A 19750-nucleotide genomic window follows, 5' to 3' on the forward strand; every position below is an offset into this window, starting at 1 on the left:
AGAGCCTTAATCTAGTTATTAATTTGTTAAATATATATTCTGTTTGTGAAATTTTTGTATTTTTATGTTCCTGTATGCAATAAAGATTTGTTTTATAAAATTGCGTTTTTTTTTTCTTAAGCAGTAAAAAATTTAAAATCAATGTTCTCGAAGATATCTATCATAGTGGTCTGTAGAGATATTCTAGAGTGATCTCAAGAAATAATACTTTATGTATTCGTGTAGGATAATCTTAGATTATCAAAGTAAATTTGAAAAAATTTCGGGTAATCCTAGAAAATTTGAGGTAATTTTAAATACTCTATATTCTATACTCTATACTTTCTATGGTAATCTTGGATAATATAAGGTAGTATTTAATCTGGATAATCTGGAGTAATTTAAGGCAATATTAGGTAATCTTAAGTAATCTGAGGTAATTTAAAGGTAATCCGTATTAAAAGTAATTTTTGTACACTATAATCATTAGTGACCAACCCTTCGTTTTGTACATAAAAGTATTAAGGTAAGTTAATCGAAAAATGAATATTTTACTAGATATTTTATGGTTTATGTAAAATTAAGATATTTTTTTAAGCCTCATAACCCATAAAGTACTTCAATGAAAAAATACTTTATTATAGTGATTTGGAAAGCTCTTGAGGCAAGCTACGAGAATATGCAAAAGTATATAAGGATGTCCCACTCTTTAAAAAGTTGGAGGTGACCTTTAGCTGACTCTTCAAGGTCAAACTAATAGCACCATCTTATGTTCGCCTTTAAGCCATACAACTTTTGTCTGAAACATTTTTGTCTGAAATTTATGAATTTTGAGATATTTCAGTGCATAGATTAAAATGGCCTACCCTATATATAATATAATTATTTAATTTTTCAATAATCAATCCTTCAATCATTGTATCATTATTTAGAAATCCATAAAACATTGTATTCATAAAAAATATAAACAAAAAAACAGAATGTTTTTAATATAAGCGATAAGTTTTACTTTTTGAACTGCAATAGGATGATTATAATATACACAAATATTTAAGTGTATAATATGTGTATAATATACACAAATATTTAAGGATTATTGAAACAATTATTTAATTATAAAATAAATATTAACAACTTTTTTATTAATAATAAAATAAAGAAAGAAAGAAATTAATCGTAAAACTATTAATATTATAATAGCAATAAATAAAATTCTATTAAATAATTATAATCAAAATTAATAATTAATAGTTTAAAAAAATACATTAATATTCTAAATATTTTAAAATATAATTTGTGTAAAAAATGAGCAGTTTGATTTTTAAAGTAATACACGAATATTTATAAAACTATCTAAAAAATTAAGAATTATATAAATAATATTTTTAAGAATAAGATTTGTATCTTGGATTTTGAGAGGGACATAATTTAGTCTTATATATCCTTATATTTTTTAAAATATAGGTATCTCTATATTTTTTTAATAAATTAATATTCTACTCCACAAATTTCATAATTTAATTTTAACTTTTAATTTTAATTTTAATTTTAACTTTTGTTTAAAACATTCTTTGATTTGTATAATAGTCTAAAAATTGATTATCAAAAACTCTTCTGTAACTTTATATGTACCCAAACTCAACTGTCAACAGAAATCTGACTTTTTGTGTGCGCGTACGTATGAGTGTATGCATGTATGTATATATGTACACGTGTGTCTATATGAGTAGAAATAAGAACTCGGAAACATTACTTTCTCAACAATTTCCACTTATTAGAGAAGAATCTAAAAAAGATACATGCTATCATTTTCATATGTCATTTTTCTTTCCTTATTGGAACTCTAATGATAAGAAAAATGACATAAATTGTAGATTCTCCCATTAATTTTATTAATTTTGAATTAATTTCTTCTTAAATTATATCTGGACTTATTATTATTTGATTAAATTCATATCATATTAATTATTTAAATCAAATATAGTCACAAGTAATATCTTTTTGTTCACTTATATTATATCAATTAATACATCGCTTTTCTTATTCCCATAGTCTCAAGTTGTTTTAGAGATGCCTCTTTTAATCTAAGTTTTTCTTATTTCTATTACTTTCCTCTACTTTATATTTTGTAATTGACTTGAGCGGTTCTATAATATTAGAGATAATTCGTTTCATGGAATTGTCGATATTCCAATCTTTAAAAGTGAAATTTAGTAATTTATATTGCTAATTGAACATTAGCACCTTCTCATTTCTGAGTCAATCGTAGTAATTATTCTAAGCATTGGAGATGTGTGTTAATGGAATCTCTCGTTTGAAATCAATATACAATCAATATCATATAATTCTCATTCAATCAATTATCCGAATACAATAGATTAAATGAAATTTTGTACTTGTTTTTTGAGATTTAATATAACTTTTTCATTTTCTCTTCAGTAATAAAATAATTTTCCATAATAAGCAATTATAATATTAAAATATTATAATTGCTTATTAGTCTATTGAAAATCGATGTAGTCTGAATGTAATAAATCAATTATCAATACAGTTTAAATAGTAGTATTATTAATGAATATTTTGTTGATCTGTATTTTTATTGAAAGTGTTATTGTGATGAAAGCTTTAAATTAAAATCAATTATCAAGACCACTGAAATACTTTAATTTGGATATTCTAACTTCAACAAACAGCATTTATTATATTTCACATGTATCATAAAATATTTTCTAAATCAATTTTTGCAACTGATAATCGTCATATCAAGTAGCTTACAAAATATCCTTAAAAATCAAATCAAATTTCAATAGATATTTATTTATGAGATTATACTTTTATTACAATAGACAATCTCAAAGAACTTATTAATATTGCGTGTCATATTTCGCGTAACCAATTATTAATAATCTAGTTTATTTTAAAGGGTAAGAAAAGTCAATTTTTTACATTTTCTGAAAGCATATCTGAAAAATGTTTTTCCAACTTTATTGAAAAATTTGCATAATTTATATTATAAGACTTTGAATAGCGTGCGGATTTTTAAATAAATCTACACAATTTTAAATGTTTTTCTTACAACACTATTTTCAAAATTGGTATAATTATTTTGAAAGTTAATTCTATAACTTCAATTTTTATTTAAATTAGAGAAATCACTTTTTTAGAAGTACTGAATTTAATTAGAATTTTAAAAAAATAATATTTAACATTTTTCTTTATAAAAAATGAAAAAATTCAATAAAATTGAGAATTATTTAATTTTAAAATAACATTACTTTATTATTTCTTAATTTTTTCTGAGTGAAACTAGGCACTATATTTCAAAAACATCTTAATAAAGAATAAAATAAGATCTTTCTTCATTTCAGACAATTACACAACTAGCAGCATGTTGAAGTGCATAACTGTCGAAACCATATTGGAACAAAAAAAAAAAAATATATATATATATATATATATATACAGGGTGTCCCATTTTAATCGATGACCCCGAATAACTTTTTTAATTTTGATTGTAGGAAAAAATTTTTCAGACAAAAGTTGTATGGCTTGAAGGGGGACATAAGATGGTATCATTGGTTTTATCCTGAAAAGTTGTTTGAAGGCCACCTTCAATTTTTTTAATGGAACTCCCTATTTTTTATTACTTATTCTTGTAGCTTATCTCGAGAGTTTTTCAAAACACTATAATAAAGTATTTCTTCATTGAGTACTTTTCGAGTTATGAGGCTTGAAATCATTCCTTAATTTTGCATAAACCATAAAATATCTAGTAAAATATTCATTTTTCGATTATCCTACCTTAATACTTTTATGTACAAAATAATGAGAGGAATCGATTAGTGTAAAGAAAACACATAATTATTTCGAAGAAAAAATATGTAATTTGCAATTAACAATTTCATATTTTTTCTTAAAAACAACTGTGTTTTTCCTTTACACCAATTGATTCCTCTCATTATTTTGTACATAAAAGTGTTAAGGTAGGATAATCGAAAAATAAATATTTTACTAGATATTTTACGGTTTATGTAAAATTAAGATATTATTTTAAGCCTCATAACTCGCAAAGTACTTAATGAAAACTAACTTAATTATAGTGTTTTGGAAAGCTCTCGAGATGAACTAAAAAAATATGTAAAAGCATACAGGGTGTCCGATTTAAAAAGTTGGATGTGACCTTCACGTGACCTTCAGGTGACTCTTCAATGTCAAACTAAAGACACCATCTTATGTCCCCCTTCAAGCCATACAACTTTTGTCTGAAACATTTTTTCCTACAATCAAAATTAAAAAAGTTATTCGGGGTCATCGATTAAAATGGGACACCCTGTATATATATATATATATATATATATATATATATATATATATATATATATATGTAGGAAAAGATCATACGTGTCTATATATTATTCGGTCAACGAGCAACAGAATCCATCCATGGCAATGGCACCGATGCACATCATGTGAAAAGAGCATTCACACACTTTTCAGCACAACAAATAATTGCTAGGAAACAATATTTATGAATTAAAAAAATATGTGAGGTGTATTTGGCTGGATCGGGAACCGAGCCCGAATCTTTCTCTTTTCGAGCAACTTTAAATCATTGAGCAATCCAGACCTCACATCTAAATGTCGTTTTTTAACAGTGATATGCAACTCCAGAGCGATGTTAGGATCTCGCTTGGTGGATGCAGTACCGATTGCCATGGAAGATCCCTGAAAGGTCACTCGCTGATCAAATAAGTGCCGATGGAAGTATTGCGTGTTGGCTTTCCACTGGCCTTCTGTAAGACACGACACCGACGAGCACAATGCCATAGAGTGACTTCATCCTCAAGATTTCTTTAGTAAGTAACAATATTTTCACTATGCTGATGGAAAACAGTGGCGGATGGACTCTGATAGGGCCGTGGTAAGATAGACCTTCAGTAAAGTAAGGTTGTATGTGGGAGAATGTCAGGCGTGCCTATACACTCATTCATTTGAACACATTCATTTTTCACATTTAAAAAAAAGTTAGAGATTTAAAAATACCAACTGTAAAATATTATGCATTGATTATACACATCAAACATATATAAAATCATATGTCAAAAAAATTAATTCTAATATTTAAAAAAATAGTTCTCAAAAGTTATTAATTTTGTATATTGTTTGAATAAACTAGACAATTGTTTAATATTTTCATTGATTTGATTTGAAAGGTGAAGACTAGTACTATATGCCATTGACAAAAATATTTCAAAAAAGGTTAATTAGGTTAATTAGATAAATTAGGTTCTCTCATGATAAATTCATGAAATTTGTCGAAATCGCTATTTTTGGACTATTTAACTATAAATTAATCGAAAATTTGACGTACTGGGGGAATTCTGTGGTCAGATTTGCGTTTTCAGCGTCAAAAAATTTATTTACATTTACCTACTCTGCTTTTAGTAACTGACCCTTGCAGGAATGTGTTATATATACAGGGTCTACCAAAAGTGTGGAAACCCCTAAATATCTCGGAAAATATACGTTTTACAGAAAAGTGTTTCCAACAAAAGTTGTAGGGTTTAAGAAGATCTATATACTGATTCTATCAGTTTGACCTTGGATGGCGTCGTCAAGGTCAGGTCAAGGTCACATTGACTTTTTTAAATGACACCCCCTACATTTGATTGCATATTCTTATAGCTTAATTCAAGAGCTTTCCAAAACACTATAATAATGTTCATTTTTATTAAGTACTTTGCGAGTTATGAGGGTTGAATGATAGAGTAGCGCCGGTATTAACATTATCCAAGGTGTACTACATGGAGGTTACTCGCTCGGATTTGCATCTGTTGTGTGTGTGATCCAGCTAACTAAGGCAAGATCGGTCGTGGATCCAGTCAGCAAAAGCAAAGACCCAACCAAATTACAATCGAGCATTTAAAGACCTGGAAAGCAATCGACATAGTAAACAGTAAATAAATTTGTGGATGCTCATTTATCATAATAATTGTTCGAAATGTGTGCGTGTGCGTGCGTGCGGTGCGTGTATACAGAGATCAGGTTAGGTTGCACCAAACGATTGCAAATGTGTTTCAATGTGTTAAAGTAAATGCTGAAAGTGGCTGCCATTTACTTCCTGACAATATGCTAATCTTTGGTAGAATGTAGAAATGACTTTACGATTCGTTTCAAAAGGTATCAAAGCCATTTCATCCCTTATTCGCTGTATCAATTCGTGAATGGTTTTAGGTTTTGTTCTGTAAACCTTACTCTTCAGATATCCCCATAGATAATAATCAAGAGGAGTTAGATCTGGTGACCGAGGTGGCCAATCCTCTCCTCCCTCATTTCCGTTCCTTCTTCCTATCCACCGTAGCGGAAAAGTCTCATTTAAAATACGACGTGGTCCTGCACCAAAATGAGCAGGAGCTCCATCATGCTGAAACCATATTTCTTGGAAATTATTTGGAAAAGTATTCTGTATGGCTGGAATTATTTGATCAACAAGTAATCTCTCATACCTTTGAGCGTTCAAATATTCTTCAAAAAAAAACGGCCCTATTAAATAGCCATCTATTATTCCGCACCATACATTTATTTTTTGTGGATGTTGTGTGTGAGTTTCCCGCACCCAATTCGGATTCTCATCTGACCAGAAACGAAAATTTTGATTATTAACTTCTCCCGTTAAGGTAAAAGTTGCCTCGTCTGTGAAAACAATTTGATAAGGGAAGATGGGCCGGACATCTATTAGTGCCATCATTCTTTCACAGAAATGTATACGACGCTCCTCATCTCCGTTTTGCAATTCTTGAACGTATTGCAATTTATATGGATGGAACTTGTTCTTCTTTAAAATTCTCCAAACCGACATGGGAGCAATATCGTGAGTTTGAGCGACTCTCTGAACACTAGAATTGGGATCTTCAATAAATGTCTGCAGAACATCAAGTTGTTTTTCTTCGTTGGTTGCAGACAATGGTCTTCCTGACTTAGAGTGATTTCTTACGCTACCAGTTTGTCTAAAACGTTCTATTGTTTTTAACACAGTGGACTTATTAATTCGACGGTTCGGATACGTGTCATTAAATAATCGAACGACATCAGAGAACGATCTTTCGTTATCACCCCATCCACGCATCATGAGGATAGTGATTCTTTCACGTTCCGACAAGTCGCCAGCCATTTTTAAAACGTTTAATTTTAATTAATCGTACGTTGTATTTGGACGATAACAATTAATTTCTGCTTGCTCAAAGCTGAAGTTAGAAGGTGCTCGTTCTTTGATAGCTTTATACATTCTTAGTTGAATTTTAAATGCGAGTTAGACTGCATGTAGTGCGTCACATAGCGGTAAATGAAGGAACTAACGAGACGTTTCATACACGTTTTATGGAGCAATTTTTTGGCAATTTGACTTCAGCGAAATATGAGGATATGTTGAGGAATCGATCTTGCCTTAGTTAGCTGGATCACACACACAACAGATGCAAATCCGAGCGAGTAACCTCCATGTAGTACACCTTGGATAATGTTAATACCGGCGCTACTCTATCATTCAACCCTCATAACTCGCAAAGTACTTAATAAAAATGAACATTATTATAGTGTTTTGGAAAGCTCTTGAATTAAGCTATAAGAATATGCAATCAAATGTAGGGGGTGTCATTTAAAAAAGTCAATGTGACCTTGACCTGACCTTGACGACGCCATCCAAGGTCGAACTGATAGAATCAGTATATAGATCTTCTTAAACCCTACAACTTTTGTTGGAAACACTTTTCTGTAAAACGTATATTTTCCGAGATATTTAGGGGTTTCCACACTTTTGGTAGACCCTGTATATATATATATATATATATATATATATATATATATTACACAGTATATGTATATATATATATATTACACAGTATGTGTATATATATATATATATATATATATATATATATATATATATATTACAACTTTTATATGTGAAGTTTTCTTCCATAACCCTTAGTTTTCAAAAGTTTCCTTTCGGAGGAATCCAGACTTTTTCCTAACACTGTATATATATATGTATATATATACATATATATATATATATATATATATATATATATAACATATATACATATAACATATAACATATATATAACATATATGTATATATATATATATATATATATATCAGGGTTGGGAAAGTTACTTTTTAAAAGTAACTCGTTACCGTTACCGTTCTTTTTTCTAAGAAGTAACTCGTTACCGTTACTCGTTACCAATTTTCAAAAGTAACTCGTTACCGTTACCGTTACTTAAAAATAACGCGTCGTTACAATTTTCGTTACTTTTTAAATATAGGTTTATTAAATATTACAGGGTTTATTTTAATTTTTCCTCCTGCACAAAATTTATAGGCAAAGGCAAAATTTTTTTCGTTGCTAAGATTTGGTCGAAATTGAAAAACTTTAGAATATGTCGGCCATGGAATTTCACATTCCATTTCCTTTGAAGATTCAGATGTACTTGCTTCTTCCATTATTTTTTATTTTTTACTATAATCTTCAGATTAAGATACAAATATCTTTTTGAGATTGAATATCAATATATGCCATGTGGAAAATGACTATAATGCCGGCAAACTAAGCAGCTTATGCGAGCACATGCTTGCACACTATTATAAGAATCAAAAGTTGTTACAAAATCTCAAAGATGAGATTTTTCTCATAACATTAAGAAATATAATTCCGTCATTATAATTCAGACAAACATCTATACACTTCACAATTATTAATGTTTTAAGACTTTGAAGTTACCGACTTCGAAAAGCAAAACAAAATCTAACCTGATTTTTATATACAATGCGTTCAGTAAAACAACTGCTCGTTGTCTTATCAACACTTGTTGATTTGGTTCTAAAAGTAAGAGTCAATCACGTTCGACTGTTATTCTATGTTCCGAAATTCGTTGCCAGTATTGATGAACGCAGCTTTTGTTTACTTCTTTTTCTTTCACATGTGCCCAATGACGCGTACATGTCATTCTGCATTCCACACACTTCTTTGAATAAAAATTACACAGTAAATTTGCAAAAAGTAGCGATAAAAGTAACTGTTAAATTCGTTACTCGTTACCGAAAAATGTAACGAAGTTACTTTTTTCGTTACAAACGAAATTTGTAACGTCGTTACCGTTACAGTTACCAAAAAAAGTAACTGTAACGGTAACGACGTTACAAGTAACGCGTTACTTCCCAACCCTGATATATATATATACATATATAACATATATACAGGGTGTCAATCAATTTTTGACGAAATAAGGAAGTAGATTGGCTCAAATTAAAAAGGAAGGACCTCTTTGTTGTGTGTTATTAATTATCGCAATAATTAACGAAAAATTAAATAAAGAAGATCGGCCAATCTGCGTGAGTAGAAGCGCGCGGCGACGAGAGTCATCTCACTGTAATCTGATACTGTAATCTGATACGAGCGAAGCGGTAGGCGGGTCGCTCTCCGAGACATGATAGTGGTTTGCGATATATCGCAATACCGCTCCGAAAAATCACCCGTCCTTTTAGTGGCGAGAAAATGATGCGCTATCATTTCCACACCACCTTGCAGTAGATAGCATGGTGCGCTTTTCTTATAGTGGTTTCCCCCATAGGCCTATTCCACTCTCAATTTGAAAATTATTTAAAATGCCATTACTATACGCTGAATGTATCTTAAATGTAAAAAATTGATGGTGACAGTACCTTTACAAAAATTGATCCGTGGTTGAAAATCTTTCGATAAAATGTATTGCACACGTTGATAATGATACGTTGATCAAATGCTTCAAGAATCCTTTCTTCATCTCGTACACGAAGGCGCACTGCAGGATCGGTTATCCCGATATTATGCACGACATCCAGTTTCACATTTATTGCACAACACGTAAAATTGTACGGCCACTTGGTTTTCGTGAACGCCCGGGAAATGATTCCATGTAAATTGCGGCCGCACGATAAGTATTTTCTCCCACTAGTCCGTATGCCACAATCGTATCCGTATATTCCTGTAGAATATACTTTATTTTCACTGTTAATTTACTACGCGAACACAAGATTTTTATTAAAACGTCTTAGCTTTCGCACGCTGTTGCCAGACTGCACACGCCAGCAGCACGCAACTACAGCTGAGCGGACATGTGAGTGTAAGTGTACATGTGAGTTCGACGCCTGCTCACTACGATTACACATGATTACTTCGCCCCGCTCGTAGTATCAGATTACAGTGGGACGACTCTAGTCGCCGCGCGCTTTTACTCACGCAGATTCGTCGATCTTCTTTATTTAATTTTTCGTTAATTATTACGAATCACAAAATAATACAGGTCCTTCTTTTTTAATTTGAGCCAATCTACTTTCTTATTTCGTCAAGATCGAAAATTGACGGACACCCTGTATATATTAGTACAATATAAAATACAAAATTTAAAAATATGAAAATTTTGGCAAAAACTTTTGCAGTGTTATTAATAGAAATTTCGTATTACATTTGTCGTATGGTCTTAAAACAGATAATAAGCATTGTGTTTCTCAATCAGGAATATTCGACAACACTGTTGCTAATACGCGAGCGATAAGAAAGGCGCAGTGAGCTAAGAAATCCAGCCAAAAGTTACGAAATAAATCCCAGCACTGTATTATGTTAATAATAAATGTGCTATCTATACACATTTATTTATTCCTAACATATAAAATTATATCACTCTCTTTAAAATATATAGATTTATTATCAAAATTGTCAAATGGTATAATTTTAATGATTTGCCCGGGAAAAAAAGGCCATGTCTATTTATATAAAAAAAAGTAAAATTATATATAGTCTTATATGATTATATATAGAGTGAGCCATTTTAATCTATAATTGCAAATTTCTCCAAAACTACGCCAGATACAAAAAAATGATTGGTATAAAAATTGTAGATGATGAAGGGGGACATGTGCCAATAACTTTGACCTTGAGATCAATTTTCAAGGTCATTTGAAGGCCAAGGTCATTTTTTTAAATTGTAATCCCTATTTTTGACACCGGATTTAGAAAGAGCGTAAAATTTTACGTTAGAAGTGATATTTGAAAAAAAAAATCTGAGCTCAAGAAGGTCAAAATCAAGGTCAATGATTAATTATTAATTTTTTGTTTTTTTTACTCTTACTTTTAGCGTTACCCGGAAACAACGACGTGGACGTAGTAAGTTCTGTTTCCTTCGGGGTGCTTTATTTTTGTGAGTGTTTTGCTTATGTTTTTGTGTTATATGGATAATAACTTTTTAATAAACAAAAATGCTGAATAAAACGTTTACAACAATACTCAGAGTTAATAACATATTTCAAAATTATTAAAATCGGGAACAGTGATGCCAGAATGTATACGCTGGCAACTAAGTTCGGCAAGCTCACATACGTGGTTTCCGTTCGTGTGCGTCACCTTCTCTATTGCTCTATTGCTGGTATCCATTTTCATCACTAATCAGGAGATATTTTTCTATTTTTAAATAATTACCAAAAAAGAGGAGAGTCACTTAGCGTATTTCTTTGGAGGCTTGCCACGGCATTATTAGAATCCATTCATCACTGTTATCAACACAATAGAGATATTATTATTTACTAGAGGGATCTTGAGGAATATGATCACTCTATGGCGTTATGCTCGTCGGTGCTATGTTTTACGGAAGAGTTGAAAGCCAGCACGCAGTACACACGAATACTTCCACCGGCACTTATTTGGTCAACGAGTGAGTTTTGATGGATCCTTTGTGGCAAACGGCATTGCATCCATCGAGATTCCAACATCGCTCTGAAGTCGCATATCACTGTTAAAAAGCGACATTAAGTATGAGGTCTAGATTGCTCAGTAATCTAGAGCAGTTGCTCGGAAAGCGAAAAACTCGGGTTTGATTCCCGATACAGTCATTTTCATATTTTTCTAGTCCACGAATATTGTTTTCTAGCAATTATTCGTTAGGCTGAAAAATATATGACTGCTCTTTTCACAGAATATACGTCGATGTTACGGATGGATTCTGTCGCTCGTTGACCAAATGAGCGTACACGTTTAATCTCCCATATACACCCCTATCTTTACTTACTAGGATTTTCAAAAAACAATGTTTTTGTGTTGTATGATCATTAATGTTAAATGTTAAAGACAATCATTAAATGAGAAACAAATTCGATCTATAAGGTCAAAATTAATTATTAATCTAGGTATATTACTATGATACCTGAGTCTTTCATAACTAATAAAAACTGATAAAATATTATCGCTCATTATATTGCTCTACTAATAAAATATTATCGCTCATCATATTAATATTTTTCATTTTAGTTCATAAGATGTATCATCTTCAAGATAAATATAGCTAAAGATAAATACAGCTTATAATGAAAAAATTAATTTTTTTATTATTCTTGACATATACAGGGTGTCAGGAAAATTTTTTCAATCCTGAAGTTTAAAGGTAGATTGGCTCAAATTAACAAAGATCTTCTACTGTTTTGTGATATTTGTAATAATTAACGAAAAATTAAAGAAGATCGGCTAATACGCGTGGCTAGAAGTACGTGGCAGTGAAGGCGGTCTCACTGTAACAATGGCAGCACGCGGAACGGTGATTGGGGAGGGGAGGAGCCGCACATCAGCACATTCATCGCTTCTTCCTTCCCCAATCATTGCTTCGCCGCACGTCGCCATTGTGTTACAGTGAGACCGCCTTCACCATTACTTCTAGCCACGCGCATTGGCCAATCTTCTTTAATTAATTTTTCGTTAATTATTGCAAATATCGCAAAACAATAGAAAACCTTTCTTATTAATTTGAGCCAATCTATCTTCACATTTCGGGACAGCAAAAAATTTCCTAACACCCTGTATATATACTTTTCCTTAAAGATGATACATATTATAATCTAAAATAAATGCTAAAATAATGTTAATATGATGACAGAGCAGTATAATAAGGGATAATATTTTATTAATTCTTATTAGTAAAAATGCTGTAGGTAGGTATACCTATAGAAATAATTAATTTTATTATGGACCGAACTTATTTTTTCATCTAATGATTATTTTTTAACATTCCTAATAATTATAAATTACAAAAAAAATTGTTTTTGGAAGATCCAAAAAACATCCTAAATGATTTTCCTTCTTTTATATTTTATTATATAATTTTAAATCTATTATTTATAATAAAAAAATTTTAATTAGACAAAACAAATTTTCTTATGCAGTAAATTATGTTTTCCGAAATATGTTATAAATAAAATAAACATTATTTATATAATTTTTGATCTTTAAGATATTTCGAAAATAATCTTTTTCTGAAAATTTTTCTGAAAAATGCTTATTTTTTGACAAAGAATATGTCAGTATTATTTTATATTCTGCCTATATACACTTGCAGGTGCGCACGTACACATTCGCGCATATATACAGAGTGTCCCGTTTTAATCGATCACCCCGAATAACTTTTTCATTTTTGATTTTAGAAAAAAACGTTTTAAACAAAAGTTGTATGGTTTCAAGGGTTCAAGAAATTGTAAAATATCTAGTAAAATATTCATTTTTCAATTATTCTACCTTAATATTTTTATGCATAAAATAATATGAGGAATCAATTGATGTAAAAAACACATAGTTGTTTTTACATCAATTGATTTCTCACATTATTTTGTGCGCAAAAGTATTCAGATAAGATAATATTTCGAAAAATGAATATTTTACTAGATGTTTTACGCTATAAAATTAAGAAATTATTTCAAACCTCATAACTCAAAAAATAGGGTACCTTCCGATTCACGCATGATGCGCATGAAGTGACAGAAAATATATAATATGCGTGACATGAACTATACATTTTCTGTCACTTCATGCGCATCATGAGTGAATCGGAAATTACCCATATTTAGCGAAACATTTAATTATAGTGTTTTAGAAAGCTTTGGAGATAAGCTACAAGAGTGTGTAATGAAAAATAAGAAGTTTCATTTGAAAAGTTAAAGGTAATTTTCCCGTGACCTTCAAAAGACTATCCAAGGTCAAATAATTGTTACCATCTTATAATCTCCTTGAAATACAACTTTTGTCTGCAACATTTTTTTCTGCAATCAAAAATAAAAAAATTATTCGGGATGACCTATTAAAATGGGACACCCTGTATATTTGTATATGTATAAAAGGATATATATACAAGGTGGCTGAAAACTTTTCGCATATTTGAAGTGTGAAGGTAGATTGATTCAAATTAAGAAGAAAGGTCTTTACTGTTTTGCCATAATTGCAGCAATTAACGAAAAATTAATTAAAGAAAATCGGTCAATGCGCGTCATTAGAAACGCGTGGCGGAGAAAACGGTCTGACTGTAACATAATGGCGGCGCGCGGCAAAGCGGATTGGGGAAGGGAGGAGCCTTCGCCGCGCGCCAACAAACTCATTGCTCCTTCCCTTCCCAATCACCGCTTCATCGCGCGCCACCATTATGTTACAATGAAATCGCCTTCGCTGCCTCGCACTTCTAGCTACTCGCATTGGCCGATCTTCTTTAATTAATTTTTCGTTAATTATATATTTATATTTATTATATATTATAAATATCGCAAAAGTAGACTTTCCTTCTTAATTTGAGCTAATCTACCTTCACACTTCGGATGTGTGAAAAATTTTCAATCACCCTGTATAAAATTCTTATTATTATATTACTATTAATTATTATTAAAAGTTAAACGATTATATTACTATTATATTACTATTAAAAGTTAAACGATTAGAAATCATTGAATTATTTTAATTAAAAAGATGTATAAATTCTGACCTTTGTAATAATATGAAATTGCGCACGAGAAGCGCAACAATTTGGTAAACTTTGAAAAGCTGCTGTAATCTTTGAGACAATCGTTTCCAGTTGCGAGAGAGGAACTGGCTTACCTCCTGGAAAATAAAATCTAAAAAAAGGTAACGCTATTTTAAAATCACATAATTAAATAAATCAGGGCTGGTTTTAAGCAAGCGACCAATGCGACCACATAGAACCCCACGATTGAAAAAGCGATTACATAATTACTTTTTAAAACTAAATTAAAAATACACTTTTTGAAAATATTTGTAAGTTTCTGTAATAATTTTTATTTCAATAAATTTTTTTAGTTTTTCTTTTTATTTCTTTTTCATGTACAATTTTGCTAATTTTACTTTATATAGGGGTTTCGCAATCATTTTTCGAATAGAGTGCCTGAACGCGTACGCTAAGACCGCCCTTGAAATGAATACTATTTGCAATTAAATCAATTTGGAACAAGACTAAGTACTTGTCGATATTTTCCGGAATACATTGTATACAAACCTTGGTATATAAACATTCCTGTTAGCTTTCACCTGTCTCTGCAAAGTTGTATGTGACGGCAAATTCTTTTGCTGAGTCTTTTCTTTCGTATAAGTCTAGAAAAAGAGATTCAAGTTAAATTTTTAAAACTATTTTATTTAAAGAAAGAAATATCTATTTATAGTAAATACATTATTATGTCGATTAATAATCAGAATATTTAATTGGACAAAATTCAATTTTGCATTCCGCGAGTTCATTATAATTTGTCAAAACGATCAAGAATCAATATTCTATTACAAAATATTATAAGAAATTTTGAAAAATACAAAAAGAAGTGATTAATGCATAATCTAGATGATAGTTATATTATTGACTTTTATACGATATGATTATTTTTATTCGATTTACATAACAGAATAACAGACCTTGCATGTTTGTATGAGAAACTTTTATGCGTATTAAATATCGATAAATAAATTTAAACATTCTAAAAAGAACAATACATACGACACATACACAGGATGGCAGGGAATTTTTGACCTTAACGAAGTAAGGAGGTAAATTGGCTCAAATTAAGAAGGAAGGACCTCTATTGTTTTGTGATTGTCGCAATAATTAACGAAAAATTAAATAAAGAAGATTGGCCAATGTGCGTGGCTAGAAGCACACGACGGCGAAGGCGGTCTGACTGTAACATAATGGCGGCGCGCGGCGAAGCAGTGATTGGGGAGGGGAGGAGCGATGAGTGTGTAAGCGCGTGGCGAAGGCTCCTCCCCTCCCCAGTCACGCTTCGCCGCGCGCCGCCATTATGTTACAGTCAAACCGCCTTCGCCGTCGTGTGCTTCTAGCCACGCGCATTAGCCAATCTTCTTTATTTAATTTTTCGTTAATTATTGCGACAATCACAAAACAATAGAGGTCCTTCCTTCTTAATTTGAGCCAATTTACCTCCTTACTTCGTTAAGGTCAAAAATTTCCTGCCACCCTGTATAAAACTTACAAAACTTGCAAAAACTTTTTTCTATTCTTTTTAATCCTATTTTTATTCTATTTGCACATTTATAATCATTTTTATCAAAGTGATACAATTGACATTGTACATTTTATACATTTGTTTGTTTTTATACATTTTATAATATATCAAACAGTCAATTTATAAAACAAAATTGGAAAATGATATAAATAAATCAATTAATCTATGTTTATTGTTTTTTATGAAGACAGTAAACATTGTTTCTTTAATAGTTTAAATTATTTAATTTTATGTTCTTCAATATAATCTCACCGAATATATGTATATATGTATACTCAATGAATTTATATGTATACAGGAAACTATAATGGCAAACTTTGAAGAAATATTCCTTACATATACAAGATGGAAACATTATATGATGTGAAAACATGTTATATCACAGGTCCTTTATTTTTTTGAAGAAGATTATTTGAGAAACACTGTCGAATTATTAGCAACTAATTAGCAACAAACAATTAACAAAGCCATTCGCTTCCTAAATAGCCAATTATTTATTGTCATATTGTCAACAATTGTTGAAGCAGTTAATTTTAAAAATTAGAAAAAAGACTGCTTTGTGTTTTTTGGGTTGGACTCACGTGAATTCTAATTTTACGGCAAATTAATATGTCAAGATGTTAACATTGATATGCTATCTGTATACAGAAGATTTGATACATAATTTCAACTTTGATGACAACTTCATGAAACTCAAGATTTTATTTATATGAAAATTAAATTTATATTTTTACATCTTAAACACATATTAAAAAACCAACGATTTTTACTCATTCGAATACTCTTTCTAATTTTGGACAATTAATTCAGGATCTGAAATCTCTTATATTGGAATTATATCAGAAATTGAACTGACAAAAAAATATATTACATTTTTAATGTTATTAGCAGTACTTTGCAGACTTTATATACTTCATATACTCTCATAAAAAAAATTTGAATACGAAATAAATAGTGTAAATGCATCGTTTAGCGATAAGCGAATAAACTTTATAAATTAAATTTTGAGAATTATATGCTGTCTCATTATCGTATAACAATATTATATTTTTAATAATTTATTGACAACGAGAGCTACAATTAAGAAACTTCATTGCTTGAAGAAATATGCATGACAATAGATGAAAATCATAATATTTATGTTATTGCTATTATGTTGTTGTCATAATATTCTAAAGAAGATGATAAATCATCAGTCATATGATGTTGTTAACATAATGTTTTAATTTCGCTAATCGTTTGCTCTCCAAATTTTATTAACTGCTTATTGCTATAAGCACTTATGTTGTTGCATTCAATATATATTTTTTCCTATGTTAACAAATATACATATACAACATATATATAACAACATATGCAGTACATCAGTTTGCGTAATAAAATTAATCACGCTTGATTATCTGGATTCATTTTCAACAGTTTTATTTTTAACATTTGTCATCAATTCATAATTGAAATGAGCATCTACTAACTTCTCCTTGAATACTATCATAATTACATCAATAATGAACATATATATAATAATTGAAACTATCTGTCCACTATTTAGCAATTAAATGAAAAGATAATAAACACGATTTTATGTACACACAATAGAGCTGTGAATGATATATTTAAATCAATCAAAATAAAAAAAATTAACTTGTGTCGTTGTATAATGTAATTAGATTATTAAAAAAACAATTGTAACAAAAAAATAAAGCGTTTCCACATCTGTTTATGTCAAATGTTCTTTATGTGTGAGGAATATTTCCTTAAAATTTTTGACCGTCTCTTTTAGTCATGATCTTTTGTTATTCTGTTTATGTATTATATATTATATATATACACGTACAGAAACATAAATAATGTATATTTGATATACAGGGTGATTCAAAACAATATGATGTCTTTGAAATGTAATATTCTTGAACAAATTATGATTATTTTTCCTCTTGAAAAATTTTGTCCAAAGCCTAATTTTTGAGTTATAATAGCAAATAGTTGGCTACTCACAAGTCCGATACAACGGGCAGGCAGGGACGGCTCAACGCGTCACGAGACAAATGCTCTCCCATTTCCCCAGACAATCAATTAATTTTATTGCACAATATTTGATCCTTTGAAGTGTATACAATTATTATTGTATTTCTACACAATATTATTACCGTCTAGGAGGGTTATAATGTAACGCTTAAGAATAAAATATTCAAAAGCGAAATTACATAAAGTAACAAATAAATTGGAAATGGACGAATGAAAAACGAATTAGTAATCGCAATTTGATTAAATATTCTTATTTTTAAGAAAACTGACAAAAAAATAATTGAGAGCGAGAGAGAGAGAGAGAGAGAGAGAAAGAGAGAGAAATGGGAACTTCTAATTGCTATTTATCGTGTAACTTTATGTCTTAATTGGTATGGAAGTAAATATTTGTAAGTAATAAAGATTATTAAAATAGTAATATTTTTATTGTGCAAAGTCAAGTGAAATTTAGAAGCTGTTATTTATAAGATAAACAATCCTCAGAAAGAAATAAAATTCGTCTTTTCTTAAGATTTTAGAGACTTTAAGTTTTCTTAAAGATAAGAATATTTAATCAAATTGCGATTGCTATTTCGCTTTTCATTCGTCCATTTCCAGTTTATTTGTTACTTTATGTAATTTCGCGTTTGAATATTTTATTCTTAAGCGTTACGTTAACCCTCCTAGACAGTAATAATATTGTTAAATATTGTGTAGAAATGCAATAATAATTTAATACACTTCAAAGGATCAAATATTGTGCAATAAAATTGACTGTCTGGGAAAACGAGAGAGCATTTGTCTCGTGACGCATTGTGCCGTCCCTGCCTGCCCGTTGTATCGGACTCATCAGTAGCTAACTATTTTCTATTATAACTCAAAAATTAAGCTTTAGACAAAATTTTTCAAGAGGAAAAATAGTCTTAGAATTCGTTCAAGAATATCATATTTCATAGACATCAAGTTGTTTTGACCCTGTATATATATATATATATATATATATATATATATATATGTATATATATATATATATTGTATATATATACATATATACAGGGTGTCCCTGAGCATTCCATCACACACTTGTGAGGAGATAAAGCGCAGTAAATTAAAGAAGTCTTATTCCATGTAACGATTTTTACAATAATAATAGAAATATTAATTATTAAAATCAGAGGAATGAGAGAGGCACTCGACCGCTCGAGCTATAACACGGTCCATCGTGTCAGACATTGCCTGCCGGCGAAACGTGGAAATGACGATGCGGTAACCACGGGTAGTGGCGCGCTGTCCCTTTCCTCGCCGCGCACCGACAGGCAATGTCTGACACGGTGGGCCGTGCTATAGCTCGAGCAGTCGAGCGTTTCTGTTCTTCATCCGATATTAATAATTAATATT

General features: G+C 30.3%; 1 protein-coding gene across 11 annotated transcripts in view; it reads right to left on the reverse strand.

Moving 5' to 3' along the window:
• Positions 1–19750, reverse strand: part of LOC105251161 — a 175130-nt gene that overhangs the window by 91596 nt on the left and 63784 nt on the right. For all 11 annotated transcript variants that reach the window (XM_025414991.1, XM_025414988.1, XM_025414989.1 and 8 more), the window contains 2 exons: positions 15334–15428; positions 14806–14935 (listed from right to left, as the gene is read on the reverse strand). In XM_025414991.1, coding sequence (XP_025270776.1) covers positions 14806–14935; positions 15334–15428 — 225 coding nt within the window. The remainder of the gene's footprint in view (positions 1–14805; positions 14936–15333; positions 15429–19750) is intronic.

This window comes from Camponotus floridanus, unplaced genomic scaffold (genome assembly GCF_003227725.1).
Source record: "Camponotus floridanus strain SB8 unplaced genomic scaffold, Cflo_v7.5 scaffold93, whole genome shotgun sequence".
Classification (NCBI taxonomy): Eukaryota; Metazoa; Arthropoda; class Insecta; order Hymenoptera; family Formicidae; genus Camponotus; species Camponotus floridanus.